Genomic DNA, 23,429 nt, shown 5'->3' with positions numbered 1-23,429 from the left:
AGAAAAAATTACTACATGATCAGACCATCTAAACTACAACAATCATGATATAAGTTACAATCATACATCAACTTTAGCATGATTAGATGTCACAAGTCATTCATAAAGTGAAGAATAAGGGTAAGCTGCAAACTGGTGGCTCGAGCAATCTCTGATCCAAAGCCTCAAGTAATGAAACTTAGCAGTTATGTACATGCTGGTGATTCCTGGGCCAGAATGTGAAATTTAATCAGGATGTTGCAAACATAAACACACACTACAGACAGGTAATTATATCTAGTTTTAGATGGTTTTATTGCATGGTACATTATATGGAAAATAACATTTCATCAGTAGCAGATTAAAATTGAAGCATAACTTTGAGGTTGAGTTTGTATCATTATTGAATTTATATTTTTGAATTCAACTAGTTTGCAACCAAACATACTGATGATTAGACTGTGCACATTCAGCTATAGCTGGGGGTATACAATTAGGCCAGCAAAGAAACTACAATAATTAATAATGTTCTTGTTTATTACGATGGAAGTTTGAGGGAACCGTTAAAGAACACTGCCGGTTTTTCTCTTGCCATTTAACAAATGGAAGCACTGCACCTTAAAAATGTTATCGGATAGTGCAGTAACACAAAATCCTTCTTTGTGAATAGAATGCCTCTTTAATATCCAGCTACCCAGGAGTCTGGTTATCACACTACAAATTTCCCTACTACAGTGCAAGACAGGTGTCAAGCAATTTATTATTAGTCAAAATGCCCAGAACAATTATCCCAGAAAGTTTAAGGATTTCGCAATGAAAATAACTGCATCACAACACATTGATCATCTTTATATTAATAATATTTAGGTCAGAATACCATTATTCATGAAGGCCTGACTTTTCTAAGATTAAAAGTCGTCAGCCAGTTTCTTCATACTTCAATGTTTTATGCTATCACAGCAGAAGTTGACATATCATGAATGAAAATCATTGAGATTGCAATGTAATGACCTCCTCTATTTTGGGCATGGAGCTGAAGACAATGTCAAAAGAAAAACAATCCTTGCACTTCCATGTAGAACTACACAGCCCTTGTTCGCTAACTTATATTTCCTCCTTTCAGTGATTTACATGTTACAACACCGAGCTTGGTCATAAAATTCTTCTGCTGCCACTGGGCTGTGCAATCATCTGAAATCTTGAAATCCACCTGCAAAGAAAATAAATGTTAATCGTATTTATTTTGTGCATCATTAAATTGCAATAATTTAAATGCATAAATGATTGAGGCAGGACAACGCGGTGGCACAGTGGTTAGCTGCTTCACAGCACCAGGGACCTGGGTTCAATTCCAACCATTGGTGACTGTGTGGAGTTTGCACTTTTTCCCTGTGTCTGCGTGGGTTTCCTTTGGATGCTCCGGTTTACACCCACAGTCCAAAGATGTGGACGGAATTCTCTGCTCCCCACGTGGCGTGGGAGAATCGTGGGAGGGCCTCCTGACATTTTTTACACCCCCCCGGCGCCCCCAGCGATCCCCCCCCCCCAAGCTCGGAAAAATCGGCGCTCGCCATTTTTCACGGCGAACGCCGATTCTCCGAGCCCGATGGGCCGAGCGGCCGGCCCTTCACGCTCGTTTCACCACAGCAGCAACCACACCTGGTTGCTGCATTCGTGAAACGGGCAACAGATGCCCGTTTGGGGCATCTAGGGGCCCGATTTGGACGGGAGCACCGCGACTGTGCTCGGGAGGGGACAGGCCCGCGATCGGTGCCCACCGATCGTCAGGCCAGCGTCCAAAACGGACACCCTCTTTCTCCTCCGCCGCCCGGCAAGATCAAGCCGCCACGTCTTGCCTGGCGGCGGCGGAGAAAGACGGCACCGCGCATGCGCGGGTTCATGCCGTCTGCGCACTGATGACATCAGAAAAGCGCCGTTTCTGCGTCATTTCCGGCGCGGGCCCGCTCCTAGCCCCCCCCGGGTGGTGTTCTTTCAGAGCATCATTGCAGATTCAATGGGCCGAATGGCCACCTTTTGCACTGTATGGAATTCTATGAACAGAAACTATTGTTTATTTTAAGGAAATTGAACAAATATTCAAAGCAGAGGAAGGAATAATGTGATGGAGAGAGAAGGGGGTGATAGAATTAATTTATGATTACTGTAATGGAGCCAAAAAATAGGAAGGTCACAGTTTTGTTATGCTGTAAATCCCAATGTTCACAATGTCCTATTTCAATTTGTCTCTGAATGGGCTGCAGTTATCAATGGTCAATTGTGTATCTCAAGTATCCCAGTTCATTCAGGCTGGGAGGGCCGAATGGCCTGTTCCTGTGCTGTAATTTTCTTTGTATTCCGCAGGGGATATAACCTGAACTGCGTAATCTTTCAAAGCTTTTTCTCCTTCCAATCTTACGACAAGTCTAAAAAAACATTATGGAAGAAACTAATTAGTCATGAAGCGGGACTGGTGGTAACACAGTGTTAGGAAATTGTACCACCACTGTCCTTTCTTCCACGATTAAAATTTGGTTCCAGTTGTGCCCCAACAGATCAGATGGCTCACCTTGCTAAGTAAAGGCAGTATGGTAGCTTTTATGCACAAAACATCCCTTAATAATGGATGTACACCCTACAGTCAATGTTTTCCTGCTGAAGAAGTGAATTGGATCACTGATTTGTACCAAATCTGGTCTACAAAATGTTGAAACTGCCACAAGGGATACAAATCATTTAAAGAAATACCATCTCCATCCCAAGTACAAAATATGGCTTCCTGCCTAATGAATATTTGCTTGGTGACACCTTAACAACCTTCAAGCTGTTCACGGTCCTCCATTTTGGTAAAATACACATACTTCTGGTACATATGTTGTCAGCTTCAATTTCTATTGCATTTCTTTACTAACATATTTGGTCCACATCTTGTGATGATAACATCAAATGCATTTCTCAAATTCTCATAAATCCCAAAGCAAGCTTATTGTTCACAGCTGCAAACAGAGATCATATGCAAACAATTTGCTGCAAGAGCATGTTTTTTTCTCTCTTCAATAAATCCTTCCGTAGCTTTCTGTTGTAAGTATTACCTGTAATTTTTCAAACACTTTCTTCTTTGGTTTCAGTTCATCATCTGCTGCACCATTTTCAAATCCTACCACAAACACACGCTCTCCTGGGGCAGAACCTTCTGGAGGATTTAATGGTTCTACTTTACGCTTTTCTCCTTCTCTGTAATTACAAGGAGCACAAACTTGACTCAACAGCAAGATCTGCATTTGAAGCATTTACTTTTCTGCTCATATTCTCATTATTTTTCACTTTCAGGTACCATCATCCTAAAATTAGTTTCAGCAACTCTACCACTTTGTCAAGGTTACACTTTATTGGAAAAGTGCCACTTTCATTAAATCCTACTGTGCGATTTTGTCACACATCTGCATCATTTCTAATTAGTTCACACTGATGCCAACAGTTGTAATGAAATATTTCTTTTACAAAATAAGAGACTGCAAGTTTCACCATAAAACTTTGGAGTTCGACTACACGTATTGTCTATTATAGAGGCACAGATGCTACAGATATGGTTGAGCGTCATGAGCATATTGAAATATATTCTTTCATGGGATGTGGGCATCACTGGCAAAGCCAGCACTTGTTGCCCATCTCCAACTGCCCTTGAACTGAGTGTCTTGCTGGGCCATTTTAGAGGGCAGGCAGGAGTCACCCACATTGTTGAGTGGCTGGAGACATATGTCAGGACAGGACATTTCCTTCTCTAAAGGAATCAGATGAATTTTTACAACATTCAAAGATCGCTTCATGGTCACCATTACGGAGATTACCTGTCTCCTATAATTCCAGATTTATTAACCAAATTAATTCCAACAGTTGCCGTGATTGGATATGGCCCCATGGCATTACCTTGGGCCTCTGGATTACTAGCCCAGTGACATTACCACTCTGCCACCATCCCCCCATTTTCCCTCACTCTAGATGCTGGTTCATGTCACAGAACAGTCTACTGCCACTGACATAACTCTGGTAGCTCATCAGAGTGAATACTGTTCAGCTAAGAACGTGATAGTATCAGCAGTATCCCAGAGATTATCACAGCTGAGTCCCATCTTAACATTGACACCACTATAGGCTTTTCTTTGTGCGGATAATGGGCAGCATTCAGCAGTAAGGCCCTAACTAATCTATTTCCTCTCCATTGCCAAAAATATAGTGGCACATTTTTACATGATGGCACAGTGGTTAGCACTACTGCCTCACCGTGCCATGGACCTGGGTCAATTCTTGCCTTGGTTGACTGTGTGGAGTTTGCACTTTCTCCCCGTGTCTGCGTGTGTTTCCTCCGGGAGCTCCAGTTTCCTCCCACAGTTCAAAGATGTGCGGGTTAGGTGGATTAACCATGCTAAATTGCCCCTTGGTGTCCAGGGATGCAGTTAGGTTGGGTTACGGGGATAGGGCATGGCAATGGGCCTAGCTAGGTAGGGTGCTCGTTCAGAGGGTCAGTGCAGACGCAATGGGCTGAATGGCCTCCTTCTGAACTGTAGGGATTGTTCATGCAGCTAGTTTAAGTTTCAAGGCTAGATTTTCTTCTGCTTGAGGGAACATTCAATTTCCAAGTGCTAATTAGAAGAAAAAAGGGAGGCGAACCAGGATGTCAGTGCTCCTCTGCCTGTACACTTCCAAGCGATTTCCTGGATGCCCCCAAGAGGGATTGGGAGCGCAGCTCTTGCCCTTAATGCATGTAAATAATGAAAGAGGTCTAATTGTAGCTTTCAACTCATTTTTCTTCTTGGAATGGTAGTTGAGACACATTTGGAAGAAGCTGGCAGTAAGAGACACATCTGCATTTAAGGAATGCCAGACTGATTTCAACAACCAGAACCCCCATAAATATAGAGGTCAGGGTTAGGGTTAGGGAGCAGTCCCCTGACCTGTGCTTAGACTAGGGGCCTAAGGTGGGGGAAGGGAAAACATTGGGGTCCTAATCGTTTTCTTTTGTCTAATCCATATTAGCATTGTGGGGATACTGGTAAAGTGTGATCACTTCGAGCATTCTGCATTTAGCAACTAAGGACGAGTGATGGCAAAACTGAAGTCCCAAGTATTTCTGACATGGCACACATTGTCAATAACTTCTCACTAAGACTCTGGTGTCTGAGGGCAAATGAGCTGAGGCATGCACACCCAAAAGCTTCTGGGTTTTATCCTCACTCTGGGCTGAGTTAGTTATTTCCACTTGTGAAGAGAAAAGCATCAGCTGTGGTTTCTGCTCCTCTGGCTAGGCAGCAAATCCTGCTGAAGGTGTAAATGCAAACACCAGGATCATGAATGGATGGGCTGGGATCAGATGCTACCGACCAGAACGGTGAGGTACAGCAGTGAAGTTCGTTCTGCATTTCTATCCCTCCAACAAGTCTTAGCACTGTTCTGTCCATTTCAGAGGAAAAAGTAAGACCCAGCCACTAGGGTGTCTAAACTGAGCTCCAACTAGAGGCCCTAAGAATACAAAGCTCATCAGTCAGACATTTTATTTGTAAGAGAAGGTTTTGTTTTAAAGCTCCAGGATATCGATATAGGACAGTCCAGAATCGGAAAAGGATACTGTTGTCCATCTGGACTGATCTTAGTGTAAACATACCTCAGATTTGTTATTTGTTTGCAGAGGAAGAAAGTAGGCCAAGCATCGAGAAAAGAACTAAACAAATGACTATTTTATGATTTTTATATCTGGTGAGATCATCACATTTAGCAAAGAGACTAAGATCCTGAAAATATCAAGGAATCAAGAGTTATGCCAAATAGTTATCTGACAGCAGGAAAGATATTTGTCTCCATCAGGATGAACTTGGCAAATACAGTGACAGGCTGTACTTCCAGCTGAATGTCTATTCTATTATTCCTCATCACAAAGGGATAAATTTGGCACACTAGATTTATCTTCAAGCAGGCTTCTTCTTTGATAGAGGTAGTGGAAGGCATCAAATCTTTAAACATGTGAGCTGGAACTCTCAGTAGCTCAACAGGGGAGAGAGCAACTGATCAAGTCTGTTGATAATGCCTCTGATCTGAAAGGGGCTCACAGAAAAGTGCTGATAATAAATAAAAAGGTAACATGAGGTATAATGTGAAAGAAAAGTGAATAGATATAATAATATTTGTCTCGGGATATCAATCCCATAAGTAAAATATTAATGTCATACAAAATTGTTCATAATAGTGTGCTCTGAAAATTCGCTCTAATAAATGGAGAAGTATAAAACATTAGCCAATATCAACATTTCTGGGTACTAGTTGACTTTAACTTCTTACTTAACAATTGGCTGTTCCTTTATCAAAAACATTACCCTGTGGTGATCAAACCATGGTTTAATAATCTTCGGGACTTTTTAAATTGCTATTCTGCTACTCACATGGATGCACAAAGAAGCATGGCTTGAGATTCAATTCCTCGCATCTTCTGTGGCTTCAGATTACATAACAATATCACGTTACGGTTCTGTAGCTCATCAACAGGAACATACTGCACTAAGCCACTGACAACTGTTCGTGGCTCTGCTTCTCCAACATCCACCTTCTCCACATATAGACTGTCTGCATCAGGGTGCTGGGGTAAACAAAAATAAAAATGTATTTCATAGCAATTGTATTCACTTTCTGCCCACTGTACTTTTGGGGTAAATCGAGAGATAGTGATTACAATCTTAGATTTCAAAAGCCTGAAGAGAGTCAGGTAGAAAGCTCCTGGGAAAGATTCTGTTAAAGTAAGAAGGTGTGTGAAGAAGCTTAATTTTAAATGCAGTTAATAACTGGAGAGAAAGAGTTCATAGGATGGCGGATTTTAACCGTGCAAAGAACAAGAAATAAATGTTCAGAAAAGCATTGACCATAACAGCATTGAAAACAGAGAAAAAAGGAAAAACTGCAATTGGAGATTGCAAACTAGATGCGAGAGAGATTGCCTATCAGAATACAAACATTTTCTTGTAACTTTTCAGGTGCATGAGAGATGGTGGAAAAGTCTCTCCAGATCGGGAGCAGTACGCCAAGCCGACAATGGATACTGGCTTTAGATAGAATTTTTGTTTTTCTTTTAAATAATTTTTATTCAAATTTTTCAACAACAAATTTTCTCCCAACAGTTAAAGTAAACACGGTGTAAAACTAAACAGAAATCCCCCCCAATACAAAGTAATAAATTAATAACTAATAACAATACAAGAAAAAAAAACAAACACACCGTCGCAAAAACAAACACCCTTAACAAATCTCGAACCCCCCCCCCACCCCGGGTTGCTGCTGAGACTGACCAGCCTCTACCTCTCCGCCAGGAAATCGAGAAACGGCTGCCACCGCGGGAAGAACCCTTGCACCGATGCCCTCAGGGCAAACTTGACCTTCTCCAGCTTGATGAACCTGGCCCTGTCATTGATCCAGGCCTCCGGGCTCGGGGGCTTCGCGTCCCTCCAATGTAACAGAATCCTGCGCCGGGCTACTAGAGACGTAAAGGCCAGAATGCCGGCCTCTCTCGCCTCCTGCACTCCCGGTTTCGATGCTACCCCAAAGATCGCGAGCTCCCAGCCTGGCTCCACCCTGGAACCGATGACCTTGGACAAAGTCCCCGCCACCCCCTTCCAAAACCCCTCCAACATGCCCAAAACATGTGGGTGTGGTTCGCCGGGCCTCCCGAACACCTCATGCACCTGCCCCCCCCCCCCCGAAGAACCGGCTCATTCTAGCCCCAGTCATGTGTGCCCTATGCAGCACCTTCAGCTAAATTAAGCTGAGCTGTGCGCAGGAAGAGGACGAGTTCACCCTCCCCAGGGCATCCGCCCACGTCCCATCGTCAATCTCTTCCCCTAGCTCCTCCTCCCACTTCGCTTTTAGCTCCTCCGCCGAGGCCTCCTCCTCTTCCTGCATCATCTGGTAAATCGCCGAGATCCTCCCCTCACCGACCCACGTCCCCGAGAGCACCCTATCCTGCACCTCCCTAGGCGGCAGCAGTGGAAACTCCGCCACCTGCCGCTTAACAAACGCGCTAATCTGCATATACCTGAAAGCATTCCCAGGGGGGAGGCCCCACTTCCCCTCCAACTCCTCTAAAGTTGCAAACTTCCCATCGAGGAAAAGGTTCCCCATCCGCCTGATGCCTGCCCTATGCCAACTCAAAAACCCACCATCCATTCTCTCTGGTGCAAACCGGTAATTGCCCCTTATCGGGGCCCACACTGAGGCCTTCACTTCCCCCCCTGTGCCGCCTCCACTGCCCCCAAATTCTGATGGACGCCACCACCACCGGACTTGCCGGAGGGAGCGGAAGCAGGGCCGTCACCAATGCCACCAAACTCGTACCCACACAGGATGCCATCTCCAGCCTCTTCCATGCGGCACCCTCCCCCTCCATCACCCACCTGCGAATCATTGCCACATTCGCAGCCCAGTAATACCCACACAGGTTGGGCAGCGCCAAACCGCCTGCCCCCCTTCTTCGCTCCAGGAATACCCTCCTTACTCTCGGGGCCTTCCGTGCCCACACAAACCCCAGAATATTCTTGTTCACTCTTTTGAAAAAAGCCTTCAGAATCAATATGGGGAGGCACCGGAAAAGAAATAAAAACCTCGGGAGCACCATCATTTTAACCGACTGGACCCTGCCCGCCAACGAAAGCGGCAATGCGTCCCACCTCCTGAACTCTTCCTCCATCTGTTTCACCAGCCTCGAAAAGTTACGCCTGTGCAGGGCTCCCCAGTTCCTAGCTATCTGGACTCCAAGATATCTAAAGCTCCTCTCCGCCCTCTTCAACGGGAGCTCCCCTATCTCCCTCTCCTGGTCCCCCAGGTGCAACACAAACAGCTCACTCTTCCCCACATTGAGCTTGTAGCCCGAAAAGTCCCCAAACTCCCCAAGTATCTTCAACACCTCTGGCATCCCCCCAGCCGGATCCGAGATGTACAACAGTAAATCGTCTGCGTACAATTACAACCGATGCTCCTCTCCTCCCCAGTTCTTCGAATCTCTCAGTGCCATGGCCAAGGGCTCAATCGCCAACGCGAAGAGCAGGGGAGACAAGGGGCACCCCTGCCTTGTCCCCCGGGAAAGCCGGAAGTCCTCCGACCTCCTCCCGTTCGTCACCACACTTGCCACCGGGGAGCTGTACAGCAACCTCACCCAGCTGATGAATCCCTCACCAAACCCAAAACTCCTCAGCACTTCCCACAGGTAACTCCACTCCACCCTGTCAAAAGCTTTCTCCGCATCCATCGATGCTACTATTTCGGCCTCCCCAGCCACCGGCACCATCATCATAACATTAAGAAACCGCCGTACGTTGACATTCAGCTGCCTCCCCTGCACAAACCCCGTTTGGTCCTCAAGGATAACCATCGGGACCACATCTTCCACCCTTCTGGACAGTACCTTTGCCAACAACTTTGCGTCCACGTTAAGGAGCGAGATCGGCCTATAGGACCCACACTGGAGGGGGTCCTTGTCCCGCTTCACGATCAAAGAGATGATTGCCCTAGACATCGTTGGGGGCAGAGCCCCCCCCCCCCCCCCCCCCCCCGCCTCGTTCAGGGTGGCTTTAGATAGAATTGAAAGGACAAAATGTTTAGTTTCAGGGGAAATCAAGTATCTTGATTGCATGCTTTAGAGAAGAGTGGAGGGAGTTTCATACGAGGACGTCTTTGATAGAGAGTTGATAGACAAAACAATAAAAGTCACGCTAAAGGCAAGGAAGTGTAGCTATTGTTTAGATCTGCGAGAATGGCAAGGATTCTTAGCAATAAGATCATAAGAAAATCTCCGAGACAGCATGGGTCAAGAGTAAGTTCTGGGATACATTTCAAATGTTGCGTATAATGAAAAAAAATACTATCTCAATGATGGGTCTTCTGGAAACCAGAGGTAAAATCAGCCACATCCAGAGGGAATAAAACTTCATTCTGGTCATAATGGCAGAATAGCACAGAATGGTGCAATGGACAGTCTTCACAAAGATTGCTGAAATTTCAGATGGAAACCAAAAAATTAGCTTAACAAATGGTCCTCTTTAGAACACATGCCACTGTGTCAAGTGGATGGAAAAGAACTCGAATTGAATAAAAACAGAAATTCAGATGCAGCTTTGGTGATGACAGCTGGGGGGGGGGGGGGGGGGAGACAACAACTGGAACCAATTTCCAATGAATTTTCCTTCAGGAGCTCTAATATTACATTTACAGAAGACCCGAGCAGACGAAAAGCTGGCTCTCAAAGCCAGGTGCAATAGTCAGGGTGTTTTTGTTAAACAAGGAATACAAAAAGAGGCAAAATTGAACCAAGATGTAGTACCAGACCTGAAGAAGAGTGAAGTGTTGTGCCTTCAATGGAGGTGAGAACATCAGTTACTTCACCAGGCTGGAAGAAAGAAAGCAGCAACAGAACCAGGGAAATGTAGCACAGAGATTTCAAAGACACTACCAGTTGGATGACTTTTTAAAAAATAAATTAAAAATTATTTTTTTCCAATTAAGGGGCAATTTAGCGTGGCCAATCCATCTACCCTGCACATCTTTGTGTTGTGGGGGCGAAACCCACGCAAACAGGGGGAGAATGTGCAAACATCACACGGACAGTGACCCAGAGCCCGGATAGAAATCAGCTCCTCAGCGCCGTCGGCAGCAGTGTTAACCACTGCGCCACTGTGCCACCCATTGGATGACTTCTTTTTATGTCAAGTATGATTAGATGGTTTGGAGAGTACACTTTGCTTCTGGGCATTTAGACAGAATCAGAAGACCTTAACAGTGAAAGGACAGATAAAGTTCAAGAGTTGGGATCAGAAAAGAGGAAAAGATCTGGGAAATTCATTTAATTACTAGGAAGGCAAATTGGCAGGTTGTTCAAAATCCCTCTAAGACCTTGCCTGTTGACCTATCAATCAAAAACAGAGCCACTGCTGCTGGTGAATAAATAAAACCACCAAGAATGGTGATTCAGCCGACAGCTAGTAATTTGATTTTACTTTACTGAAATATTAAAAGTTGAGTTCAAAAGGTTGTAAAAGAGCTATGTACTATATTGATTTAGGGAGATTAGAATTTTTTTAGTCACTGGAGATCAAGGTAATTTGATTATATGTGTAACACTACAAAAGTCACAATTAAATCAAATAGGGCTTCAATAAAGGAACCAGTGTTCACTTAATTAACTGGATGGAATAATGCTTTAATAGTATTCCCACAGAATTAGATGTCTGCTGTGTTTGAACGTCAGGGCTGTAAGCTCACAATTTTCATATCAAAAACAAAGAAATGTTGCCATTGAAACAGAGAATGATACAGCATAGAACGAGGCCATTCAGCCCACTGTGTCTGTATGACTATGATAGACCAAGCATTAATATGATTTAAAAGGGAATGCATACGACGGGGCAGGTGTGGGGGGCATTTATCAGTGAATGGAATGTACAATCAACTAGATGTAGGCAGAGTGTAAAGCTTCAAGAAAATTTCCACAGAAAAACAAGACAAATCCAACCTGGCTAATTTGGATTTGAATTTATTGTAACGTGTACTGAGATACAGTGAAAAGTATTGTTCTGCGCACAGTCCAAATCGTTCCACACATGAAAAACATAAAACATGCGATAAATACACAAGGTAAATACATAGACATAGATTGAAGCAAACAGAGTGTAGTACTACTCAGTAAAGAAGATGCATGGAGAGATCAGTTCAATCCAGAAGAGGACCATTCAGAAGTCTGGTAACAGTGGGAAGAAGCTGTTTTTGAATTGGCTAGTGTGTGTTCTCAGAATTTTGTATCTCCTGCCCGATGGAAGAGGTTGGAAGAGGTTGGAAGAGAGAACAACCTGGGTGGGAGAGGTCTTTGATTATGTTGCCTGCTTTCCCAAGGCAGGTGGAGGTGTAGACAAGAGACAATAGATGGGAGGCAGGTTCGTGTGATGGACTGTGCTGTGTTCCCATCAGTCTACTGTCAGAAATCTGTGCAAGGTGTCATAAATAGCTCCACAAAGCAGCACTTGCACAACAATAACCTGCTCATTGGTGTTCAGTTTGGGGTTTACAAAATATTAACAGGAAAAGGCACAGTGATTAGCTTCCTGCCTCACAGCGCCAGGGATCCAGGTTCAATTCCGGCTCAAGTGACTGTGTCTCCCAGTGTCTGCATGGGTTTCCTCGGGTGTTCCGGTTTCCTCCCACAGTCCAAAGACGTGCAGGTGAGGTGGATGGGCCATGCTAAATTGTCCCTCGATGTGCAGGTTAGGTTATGGGGTTACGAGGATAGAGCGGGCCTGACACTTGTAAATGGTGCTGATTCGAAGGGTCGGTGCAGAATTGATGAGCTGAATGGCCTCCTTCTGCATTGTAGGGATTCTATGAAGATAGGGTAGATAAAGATATACTCCTTCCACTGGTTGGAGATTCTAAAATTAGGGGGTATAGTCCAACAATTAGGGCTAGGCCATTCAGGAGAGCTGTTTGGAAGCACTTCTTTATGCAAAGGGTGGTAGACCTCTCTCACAAACAACAGTGGAATCTAGAGCCGTTGTTAATTGTAAATCTGAGACAGACATATTTTTGTTAAGCAAAGATATTAAAGGGATATGGGCCAATGACAGTTATATGGAGTAAGATCACAGATCAGCCATGATCTCATTGAATGGTAGGACAGACTAGAGAGGCTGAATGGCCTACTCCTGTTTCTATGTTCTTCAGGCCACTCAACTCCTGACCTCATTACAACCTCAGGCCAAACATTGACAAAAGAACTGAACTTGAGAATTGAACTGCCCTTGACATAAAAGCAGCTTCGGACAGAGTGTGGCATCAAGGAACCCTCGCAAAACTGAAGTCAGTAGGAATCGGGGCAGGGGGGAAATTCTCCACTGGTTGGAGTCATTCCCAGCATAAAGAAAGATGTTTGTGATTGTTGGAGGTCAATCATCTACGATCCAGGATATCACAGCAGGAATTCCTCAGGGTAGTGTCCTAGGCCCCATCTTCTGCTGCTTCATCAATTACCTTCCCTCCATCATAAGGTCTGAAGGACAAATATTCACTCTTGATAGTGCAATGTTTAGTACCATTTGCAACTGCTCAGGTACTGAAGTTGTCCAAGTCCATATGCAGTAATGCCTGGACAACATTCAGGCTTGGGGGTGATAATTGGAAAGTAACATATGTGCCTTCCACTACCAGAAATGACCATCTCCAACAAGAGATAACCTATCGCCCTTTGAATTCAATAGCATTACCTTCACTGAATTCCCCTCTAGTTGACTTCCCAAAACCTGTTCAGCATCTACAAGGCACAAGTCAGGAGTGTGTTGGAATACAAGCATATTACTGCGAATGCTGGAATCTGAATCCAAAAGGGAAAATGCTGGAAAGTCTGGCAGCATCTGTAGGGAAAGAGAAAAGCTAACGTTTCGAGTCCGGATGACTGCTTTGGAAAATGGTCATCTGGACTCGAAACGTTAGCTCTTTTCTCTCCCTACAGATGCTGCCAGACCTGCTGTGATTTTCCAGCATTTTCTCTTTTGGTGTGTTGGAATACTCTCTATTTGCTTGGATGAGTGCAGCTCCAACACTCAAGAAGCTTGGCACAGCCAGAATAAAGCAGCCAACTTGTTTGGCATCGTATCCACCATCTTAAACATTTACTCACTCCACCACCAACACCAGCGGCACTGTGTACCATATACAAGATGCACTGCAGCAACTCACCATAGCTCCTTCAACAGCATCTTCCAGACCTGCTATTCCTACCACTTAGAAAGACGAGGACAGCAAATGCATGGGAACAGCACCACCGGCAAGTTCCCCTCACAAGGCGCACACCATCCTGACTTGGAACTACATCATTGTTCCTTCACTGTTTCTGGTCCAAATCCTGGAACTCACTTCCTAACAATGCGGGTGTACCTACACCATATGGACTGCAGCAGTTAAAGAAGACAGCTCACCACCGCCTTCTCAAGGGTAATTAGGGATGGACAATTAATGTTGGCCTAGCCAAAAATGCCCACATCCTGGGAAGGAATTAAAAAAGGGAAGAGTCATGGAGAATACTGTCAAATGGATGAATCAGCATCCTTTAATGCAAAAAGGCTCTATGGTTCTAAAAAATATCTTTGTGAAGTTTTCTTTACCTTTCCTGACACCCTATGAATAGAATGTTTTATTCTGGTGAGATATTCTATTTAGTGGTCTAAACAAACCTCACAGCAAAAATAGCCTGCAGATTTAACGGAAGATAAACCCCAATCAAACTGTTTATGAAATAAGTGCTATCAGGACTTGTTTAACGAAAACAATTAAATCACAGAAACGTTATGGCACAGGAGGCCATTAAGCCCGTTGTGTCTACATCGGGTCTCTGAATGAGCAACTCGCTTTGTTCCATTCTCCTGCCTTCGCCCCGTAACTATTCACATTCAGTCTTTTCAAATAGCTATGTAATTCGCTTTTGATCGTTTCATTTGAAGCAGCCTCCACCACACTCTCAGGCAGAGAATTCCCGACCCCAACCACTTGCTGCAAGAAAAAGCTTTTCCTTGTACCACTATTGCTTCTTTTACGGATTACTTTCAATCTGTGCCCTCTCCTTCGCAATCCTATCTACTCTGTCCAGACACCTCATAATTTTGAATACCTCCATTGAATCTCCTCGCAGCCTTTGTTTCTCCAATGAAATCAGTCCTAACTCCTCCAGTCTATCTTCATGACTAAAGATCCTCAATAATTCTCTGTGAATTTTGTTCTGCACTCTCTCTAACACCTTCACATCCTCCCCAGAACTGGACACAATACACCAGCTGAGGACGAACTAGTGGCTTATACATGGTCAACGTAACCTCTTTTCTCTTGTATTCTATGCCCCATTAATAAAGCCCAGGATACTGTATGCTTTATTAACCGCTCTCTCAACCTGTGCCACAACCTTCAATGGCTAATACACATATACACCCAGGTGCCTCTGTTCCTGCACCCCCTATTCTATACTGTCTTTCCATGTTCTTTCTTCCAAAACAATTCATTTCACATTTCTCCGCATTGAACTTCATCTGCCACCTGTCTGTCCATTCCACTAACTAGTCCATGTCCTTTTGAAGTTCTACAATATCCTCATCACAGTTTACAATGCTTATGAGTTTTATGTTATCCACAAACTTTGAAATTGTACCCTGCACACTCATTAATATCAGAAAAAGCAAGGGACCCAAACTGACCCCTGGATCATAGCTTTATTTTTAATTAAATATTAAGAAAATATATGAAGCATTGTGTGGTATAAATGAAATGCAGCCAGTAGGATGCAGAATTGTTCCCACCGTGGGAGGAAATATTGATTCTTATTTTACAGTGGACAGCCCACAATTGGTTTTGACAAGATTCCTGAGAATCAAGGCACTTTGGTGTGTGCTATGACAGGGCTGACGTAAAACTTTAGTTTAAAAGTAATTTTCTGCCACAATTATTGCTGTCAGTTGCAGTATAATTTTTGCCAGAAGAATATATAGTGCAAAATAGGCTTGCAGAACATCAACATGAGAGAAACCTGTTCTATAAAATGGAGCTAAATTAAAGGCACTTGACAAACTTGATTAAATACACCAAGACCGAATGCAGAAAATAACTCAATTTACCTTTTCCAACAAGATGCTTTAAGTATAATTTGAAAGGCCGATTTGTTGGTCCCATGCACATGGTCTCCTCAATTTGAGAAAATTGGGTTAGCTTCCCACATTAATTTCAATTGAACACAAGTTTCAGAAGCCAAATTCATAGCATTGTTGTGTTACAATTAAAATATATATTATTTAAATATTGAAAAATAAGAAATGACTGTGAACTTTTCATGCTACCTGTTTTAGAAAATGATACCTCTGTTCTTGTCTGCACTACATTGCAATTTCCTGCTGTAAAAACGCTTCAGCGAGAAGGGGTAATATAACAGAAAAAGAAACAACTGCTAAAGCCAGACAAAATGGAAGCCAAAAGGCTGCGTCATTTGCAGTTTCTATCCCCGTCTGCTTATCAAGATGATATGCAGCGATGAGATTTAATATTCTTTTATTTTATAACAACAGGAAACTTCCAGAAATCCCAGTCATAATAAGGACCAAACTCAATGCCTCTGCCTAATATATTGGCTTATTCCCATCCCAACTCACAAAAATGATTTTGCTGCATTATCGTTATTTGAGAAATTATGGTATCTGGAATCAAGTAGAAATTAATTAGCAAGTACCGTGCCACAAACCTACGAGAACAAAATGTAAGCTACTGGGGAAAAAGCACATTTTATTTAGTCACAGCTGATTCACATCTATGCTTCTAACTTACCCTCTCCACACTGGTAATCCTACCAACTCTAATATCAAGCCTTGAGGGTATAATTTCATCATTCTCAGCAGCTGGTCCTTTGGAAACACCCTCTGGAAATTGAATTGAAAATAAAAATACATGATTTTGCAAAAGCACATGAGGAATTTAAGCTTGATTCTTTGAAAGCATAATTTTACCTTTTACAAATATACATCCTGAATCAATAAAAACAGCTTAAGAGAATAATTCATCAACAGAGAAGATGTGTTCAACGAGCTTTAAATGATAGGAAAGTTAGAATACATTAAATATCTTCTGGGCATTAAGTTAACAGATAAAAGACATGCTAGTGTGACACAAGAGAGGGGGATGAATTGATCTTCAGTGACAGCATTAAAGGTTGATTTGACAGCCCAATTATCTTTTACATTGATTGTATTCCTAATACTAAGTTCTCTCAATATGCCTGCTTTTGGTCAAATCCACTTCTACAAGTTTTACCATCTCCTGTTTTCCACTTAAGCACTTTCACATGTCAAGCGTTTCCTGTACTCCTTTGGCTTGTTCGTTCTTAAATCATTAGCATCTTTCTAGAATATCCTTGAGTTTTGAAAAAGGATCCACACCTGTGGCTGGAATCTCCAGTCCTGAGACTTAAGTGTTGACACCAGGGCAGGATTCGTGGACTCGGTAGCAAAATTGGCGCCACACCTGAACCGATTTAGTAGCGGTTAAGGGGCTAGCACCAGCACCACGTGGAACACAATCGATTAAAATGAGAAATGGTGCAGGATTCGCCGGGTCTGTGATTGATACTTGGGAGTCTGGCAAGCTGCAGCTGGATATACACATTACATTCCCCACAGACACTCATCCCAGCCAACACGATGGCGCTGGCTGCGCTGGAACGGGCAGGTCCCGCAGATGGGTCGGCTGGGGCCAGAGGGCACCCTCCATGCTAACAATATTAGTCGCAGGACTACCAGGGAAGCAAAGGCCAGAACGTCGGCCTCACTCTCGTCCTGGACTCCCGGGTCCTCCGAAACCCCAAAGATTGCCACCTCAGGGCTCATTACCACCCCAGTTTTCAATACCCGGGACATGACATCTGCAAATCCCTGCCAATACCTCCTGAGTTTAGGGCATGACCAGAACATGTGTACATGGTTAGCGGGCCCTCCGGCGCATCTAGCACACTTGTCCTCCAGTCCGAAGAATCTGCTCATCCGGGCCCCCGTCATGTGGGCCCGGTGCATGACCTTAAACTGGCGCATGTTGCGGTCGTGTTCACTCTGCTCAGGGCTTCTGCCCAGATACCGTCCTCCATCTCCCCCCCCCCGAGCTCCTCTTCCCACTTAAGCTTCAGGTCCTCGGTCTGCGTATCCTCAGCTCCCATTAGTTCCTTGTAGACGTCTGAGACTCCACCCTCTCCCACCTCTCCCCCAGAAACTACCCTGTCCTGCCTCCCCTTCCACGGGAGACGTGGGAAGGACGGCACCAGTCTGCGTACAAAATCCCGCACCTGCAAGTATCTAAAGTTGTTCCCTCTCGCCAGCCCAAACTTCTCCTCCCTTCCAGGAACAGATCCCCCATCCTCGCAATCCTCGCCCTCCTCCACATTCGATACCCCCCCCCCCCCGTCCATGTTCCCTGGGGCAAATCGATGATGGCCGCAGATTGGGGTCCACACCGATGCTCTTACCTCCCCTACATGCCTCCTCCACTGGCCCCAGATCCGAAGAGCCGCCAGCACTATTGGGCTGGTGGAGTACCGTGCCGGCGGAAGCGGCAGAGGCACGTGACCAGGGCTGCTAAGCTAGTGCCCCTGCACGAAGCAGCCTCCATCCGCTCCCAAACCGACACCGCACCCACCATCCATTTCCTTATCATCGCTATGTTGGCTGCCCAGTAATAGTTGCTGAAGTTCGGCAACGCCAGGCCCACTTCTTCTCTGTTCCTTTCAAGCATCACCCTCTTCACCCACGGGAACTTCCCTGCCCATACAAATCCCAGAATAACTTTATTCAGCTTCTTAAAGAAGGACCGCAGGATAAAGATGGGAAGACACTGAAAAACAAACAAGAACCATGGGAGAATCATCATCTTAACAGCCAATGACATGGGAACGCATCCCACCTCCGGACCTCCTCCCTCACTCGTTCCACCAGTCGGGACAGGTTGAGCTTATGCAACTTGCCCCAGTCCCGTGCCACCGGAATCCCCAAATATCAGAAACTCTCCCCCACTAGCCTGAACGACTCCCCCTTCAGCCTACTCTCCTGCCCCCTCGCCTGAATTACGAACATCTCGGTCTTAGCCATGTTCAATTTATATCCTGAGAACAGGCCAAATTACCTCAGGATTTCCATAATACCATCTATCCCCACCATTGGTCCGATATATATATAACAGCAGATCGTCTGCGTATAACGAGACTCTATGTTCCATTACCCCCCGGACCAGCCCTTTCCAGCCCCTTGAAGCTCTCAGTACAATTGCCAGCGGCTCTATGGCCAGCGCAAGCAGCAGAGGGGAGAGAGGGCAGCCCTGTCTTGTCCTCCGGTGCAGTCTAGTAGTCCGATGTCGTCCTGTTCGTCCTTACACTCACCTCCGGGGCCTGATATAACAGCCTAACCCAGTCGATGAATCCCGCCCCGAACCCGAACCGTCCTAGTACCTCCCATGGATAATCCCACTCGACCCGGTCAAAAGCCTTTACAGCATCCATGGCTACCACTATCTCTACCTCCCTACTCTCCGGGGCCATCATAATCACGTTGAGCAGTCTTCGTAGGTTGGCTACCAACTGCCTCCCCTTTAGAAACCCGGTTTGGTCCTCCACAATTACATCCGGTACACAGTCCTCAATTCTGTCGCCAAGATCTTGGCCAGTAACTTGGCGTCTGCGTTGATCAAAGAGATCGGACTGTATGACCCACAACCCACCGGGTCCTTATCCCATTTCAGAATAAGCGAGATGGTGGCCTGCGACATCGCGGGGGTAAACTCCCTCTGTCTCTTGCCTCGTTAAAGACCCTGACCAGCACCGACCCCACTATCCCGGCAAATTTTTTATAAAACTCACCGGATACCATTCCAGCCCCGGGACTTTGCCCGACTGCCTGACCTTCAGGCCCCCCAATATCTCTTCGATCCTGACCAGAGCCCCCAGTCTGTCCACCAACCCCCTCCCCACTCTTGGGAAGGTCAGTCCGTCTAGGAATTGCCTCATCCCCCCTGGTTCTCCGGGGGATTCCGAAGTGTACAGCTTCCTATTAAAGTCCCGAAAGACCTTGCTCAGCCCTGCTGGGTCACCCACTAGATTACCCTCCCCATCCACTACCCTCCCTATTTGCCTAGCCGCTTCCCTCTTCCTTAATTGATACGCAAGCATTCTACTGGCCTTCTCCCTTTGCTCATAAATCGCGCCTTTTACCTTTCTAAGCTGCTTTACATCCTTGCCTGTAGTCAGCACCCCAAATTCGGCCTGCAGCCTGAGTAACTCTGGCCTCGGGGATTCCGCGTAACTCCTGTCCGTCCGTAGAATTTCCTTAATCAGTCGGTCCGTCTCTGCCCTGTCTGTCCTGTCCCTGTATGCCCGGATTGAAATCAGCTCCCCTCTCACCACTGCCTTCAGCGCCTCCCAGAGCACCGCTGCCGAGACTTCTCCAGTATCTTTCACCTGCTGTTAATTCTGCATGCATTTCCTCAGCCTCTCACACACCACCTCGTCCGCGAGTAATCCAACTTCCAGCCTCCATGGTGGGCGCTGAAAGCTGTCCTTACAAACTGCAAGTCTACCCAGTGCGGAGCATGGTCCGATACAGCAATTGCCGAGTATTTTGCCCCCACCATTCCGACCAGCAGGTCCCTACTCACAACAAAGTAGTCAATTTGGGAATACACCTTGTGGAAATGAAATGAAAATCGCTTATTGTCACGAGTAGGCTTCAAGGAAGTTACTGTGAAAAGCCCCTAGTCGCTACATTCCAGCGCCTGTACGGGGAGGCTGGTACGGGAATTGAACCGTGCTGCTGGCCTGCTTGGTCTGCTTTAAAAGCCAGCGATTTAGCTGAGTGAGCTAAACCAGCCCCTACAAACGTGGGAGTAGTACGAGAACTCCCTTGCCGTCGGCCGGCTAAATCACCACGATCTGCTCCCTCCCATTGCTCCATGAACCCTCTCAGTTCCTTTGCCATCGCTGGCAACCTGCCCGTTCTTGAACATGACCTGTCCAGCTCGGGTCCAGGACTGTATTAACGTCCCCGCCCATGATCAGCTTACACGAGTCCAATTCGGGGATCTTCCCTTGCATCCTCCTAATAAAATTCACATCGTCCCAATTAGGGGCATACACACTGACCAGGACTACTCTCACCCCTTCGAGCTTACCCCTCACCATAACAAAGCTGCCACCCCATCCACGATTGCGCCCTCCGCCTCAAATTGTACCCTTTTATTAATCAGGATCGCAACCCCCCCTAATCTTAGAATCAAGCCCCGGATGAAAGACCTGACTGACCCAGCCCTTCCTTAACCTAACCTGGTCTGCCGCTTTCAGGTGTGTCTCCTGCAACAAGACTACGTCCGCCTTCAGAACCCGCAGATTCGCAAATACACGCGCCCTCTTCACTGGCCTGTTTAACCCTCTAACATTCCAGGTGATCAGCCTGGTTGGGGGGCACTTCCCCCCCCCCCCCCCCCCACCCTTTCCTTCCCCTTTCAGCCATCCCCTTTCCTTGGCCAGACCCCAGCCATGTGTCGCGCTTCATCTGACCCGCCTCCTGACCGGCTCCACCCATGACTTCCTCACTGTTGCCATGCCCAGTTTCCATCCCCGTCAGCAGAACGACTCTCCCCCTTCCCCCCCCCAGCAATACCATCATATCACCTAACCGCTGCTCTAATCTAACTATATGCACACCTCCCACCTCGGCTTCCGTTGACTAGCCCCACTCAGCTAGCCTGGGGCTCCCAGCCTCGGCGCCAGCGCGTCTCCCACCCATTGTTCCCAGTCACCCCTCCCCCGACCCATCCATACCATTCCCCAAATCAGCCCTACTTAAGCAAACACTCTATACAAGTCATAAATAGCCCCCACAATAGCACAATTCAAGTTAAGCAAGACAGAAAATGAAAGAGATAAGTAGTAACAGGCACTCTCAGTCCTTCCCATACAGACACAGAAATGATTGCATAAAGTTCCCCTGAAGCATCCCCCTTAACCCAACCCTTTTAACTGTTTTCTTTATTATTTCCCCCCCCAGCCAAGCTCCAACTAATCAAAGAGCCCAAAAAGGAAACATTCAGGTATACCACGCAAAAAGCACGCAAAGAAACAACAAAAACGTACCCAGACATACACGCAATTTTCAAAACGTGAGAGACACCCCGGGCCGGAATTCTCCGCTCCCCACGCAGCCTGGGAGAATCGCGGGAGGGCCTCCCCACATTTTTTACGCCCCCCCCCCCCGGCACCCCCGCGATTCTCTCCCCCCCACCTCGGAAAAATCGCCGCTCGCCATTTTTCACGGCGAACGGTGATTCTCCGAGCCCGATGGGCCGAGCGGCCAGCCCTTCACGCCCGTTTCACCACGGCAGCAACCACACCTGGTCACAGCATTCGTGAAACGGGCGCCAGATGCCCATTTGGGGCATCTAGGGGCCCGATTTGGATGGGAGCACCGCAACTGTGCTCCGGAGGGGACAGGCCTATGATCGGTGCCCACCGATCGTCGGGCCATCGTCCAAAACGGATGCACTCTTTCCCCTCCGCCGCCCGGCAAGATCAAGCCGCCACGTCTTGCCGGGCGGCGGTGGAGAAAGACGGCACAGCGCATGCGCGGATTCGTGCCGTCTGCGTGGTGATGTCATCTGCGCATGCGCGGGTTCGAGCCGGCAACCCGCGCATGACATCATGAAAAGTGCCGTTCGTGCGTCATTTCTGACGGCCGAGGTCGTGGCCGGGAACGATGGGGGCCCGCTCCTAGCCCCCCGGGTGGGGGTGAATTAGGTGCGGGGAGCGGGCCCCGAGGCCGGCGTGAACCACGGTCGAGTTCATGACGTCCTCCGCGATTTTTGGCGTTAGCGGAGAATACCGCCCCACATATCCTTAAAAGTTCTAACATGAGTTCAAACACCCTCAGCTCAGTGCCAGCCCTTAACGAAGTCCATCGCCTCTTCGGGTTCCTCGAAATAGTGGTGCTGACCCTCATATGTAACCCACAGTCTCGCCGGAAAAAGCAGCCTGAATTTCACCTTGTTTTTAAACAGTATCTCCTTCACCTGCCTGTAGCCTCCCCTCCTCCTGGCCACCTCAGCGCTCAAATCTTGGTAAACACGCAGGGTGGCATTGTCCCAAGTACAGCTTTGTGTGCTATTTGCCCATTGCAGCACCCGTTCCTTGTCCCGGTACCTGTGAAAGCGTATCACCATCGCTCATGGGGGACCCTCTTGTCGTGGCTGCCTCACCTGCACTCTGTGTGCCCTGTCCCCCACCGGCGGGCGTGGGAACACCTCGTTCCCCAGCAACGTCTGAAACATACCTCCACAAACGCAGCAGCGTCTTGCCCCTCTGCCCCCTCCGGGAGGCCCACGATTCTCACGTTCTGCCGACGAGATCTGTTGTCCAGGTCCTCCAGCCTTTCCAGAGGCACTTTTTGCTGGTCCCTCAACCTCTGAATCTCCACATCCGCCACCGTTTGAAAGTCAGCCTGCTCCTCCACAAACTTCTCCAACTGCTGGAGCTTCACAGCCTGATCATCTAGCCTTTTTTCCAGCCGGGCAATCGTCTTCTGTAGCGGCTCCAAGTTGTCACGCTTTAAAGCCAAAAAGCCCTCCTGCATAGTCTGCAGCAGCTGCTCCATTGTGGGCTGGGCGGTCGGCGCCTTGCTCTGAACACCAGCCATGCTGGTCCCTCTCACAGCCTCCACTGTGCCCTTATGCGACCACTTCTTCTGCTGTTTATGGTCCCTCCGGCTTTTTAGGTCCATACAATTCTGAATGGGTCCTGCACCCAAGTACTATTGCTTTCCAGTTTCGTGCTCAAAAGCGCAAAAAAATCGGGGGAAAAAGGTCCAAAAGTCCGACCGAGATGG

The 23,429-nt window shown here is 46.7% G+C and overlaps 1 protein-coding gene across 1 annotated transcript in view; it reads right to left on the bottom strand.

The window, feature by feature from the left end:
* Positions 1-270: 270 nt before the first annotated feature.
* The window catches only part of yars1 (tyrosyl-tRNA synthetase 1), a 51,621-nt gene continuing 28,462 nt past the window's right edge, over positions 271-23,429 (bottom strand). The window contains exons 11-14 of the mRNA XM_038799336.1: positions 16,351-16,442; positions 6,408-6,601; positions 3,069-3,210; positions 271-1,189 (exon numbers count right to left, since the gene is read on the bottom strand). Of these exons, the coding sequence (XP_038655264.1) occupies positions 1,079-1,189; positions 3,069-3,210; positions 6,408-6,601; positions 16,351-16,442 (539 nt within the window). The 3' untranslated portion in view covers positions 271-1,078. The remainder of the gene's footprint in view (positions 1,190-3,068; positions 3,211-6,407; positions 6,602-16,350; positions 16,443-23,429) is intronic.

Source organism: Scyliorhinus canicula, chromosome 1, assembly GCF_902713615.1.
Source record: "Scyliorhinus canicula chromosome 1, sScyCan1.1, whole genome shotgun sequence".
In the NCBI taxonomy this organism is placed as follows: domain Eukaryota; kingdom Metazoa; phylum Chordata; class Chondrichthyes; order Carcharhiniformes; family Scyliorhinidae; genus Scyliorhinus; species Scyliorhinus canicula.
Note: the sequence above shows the minus strand (reverse complement) of the source record. Positions and strands in the feature narration are given on the sequence as shown.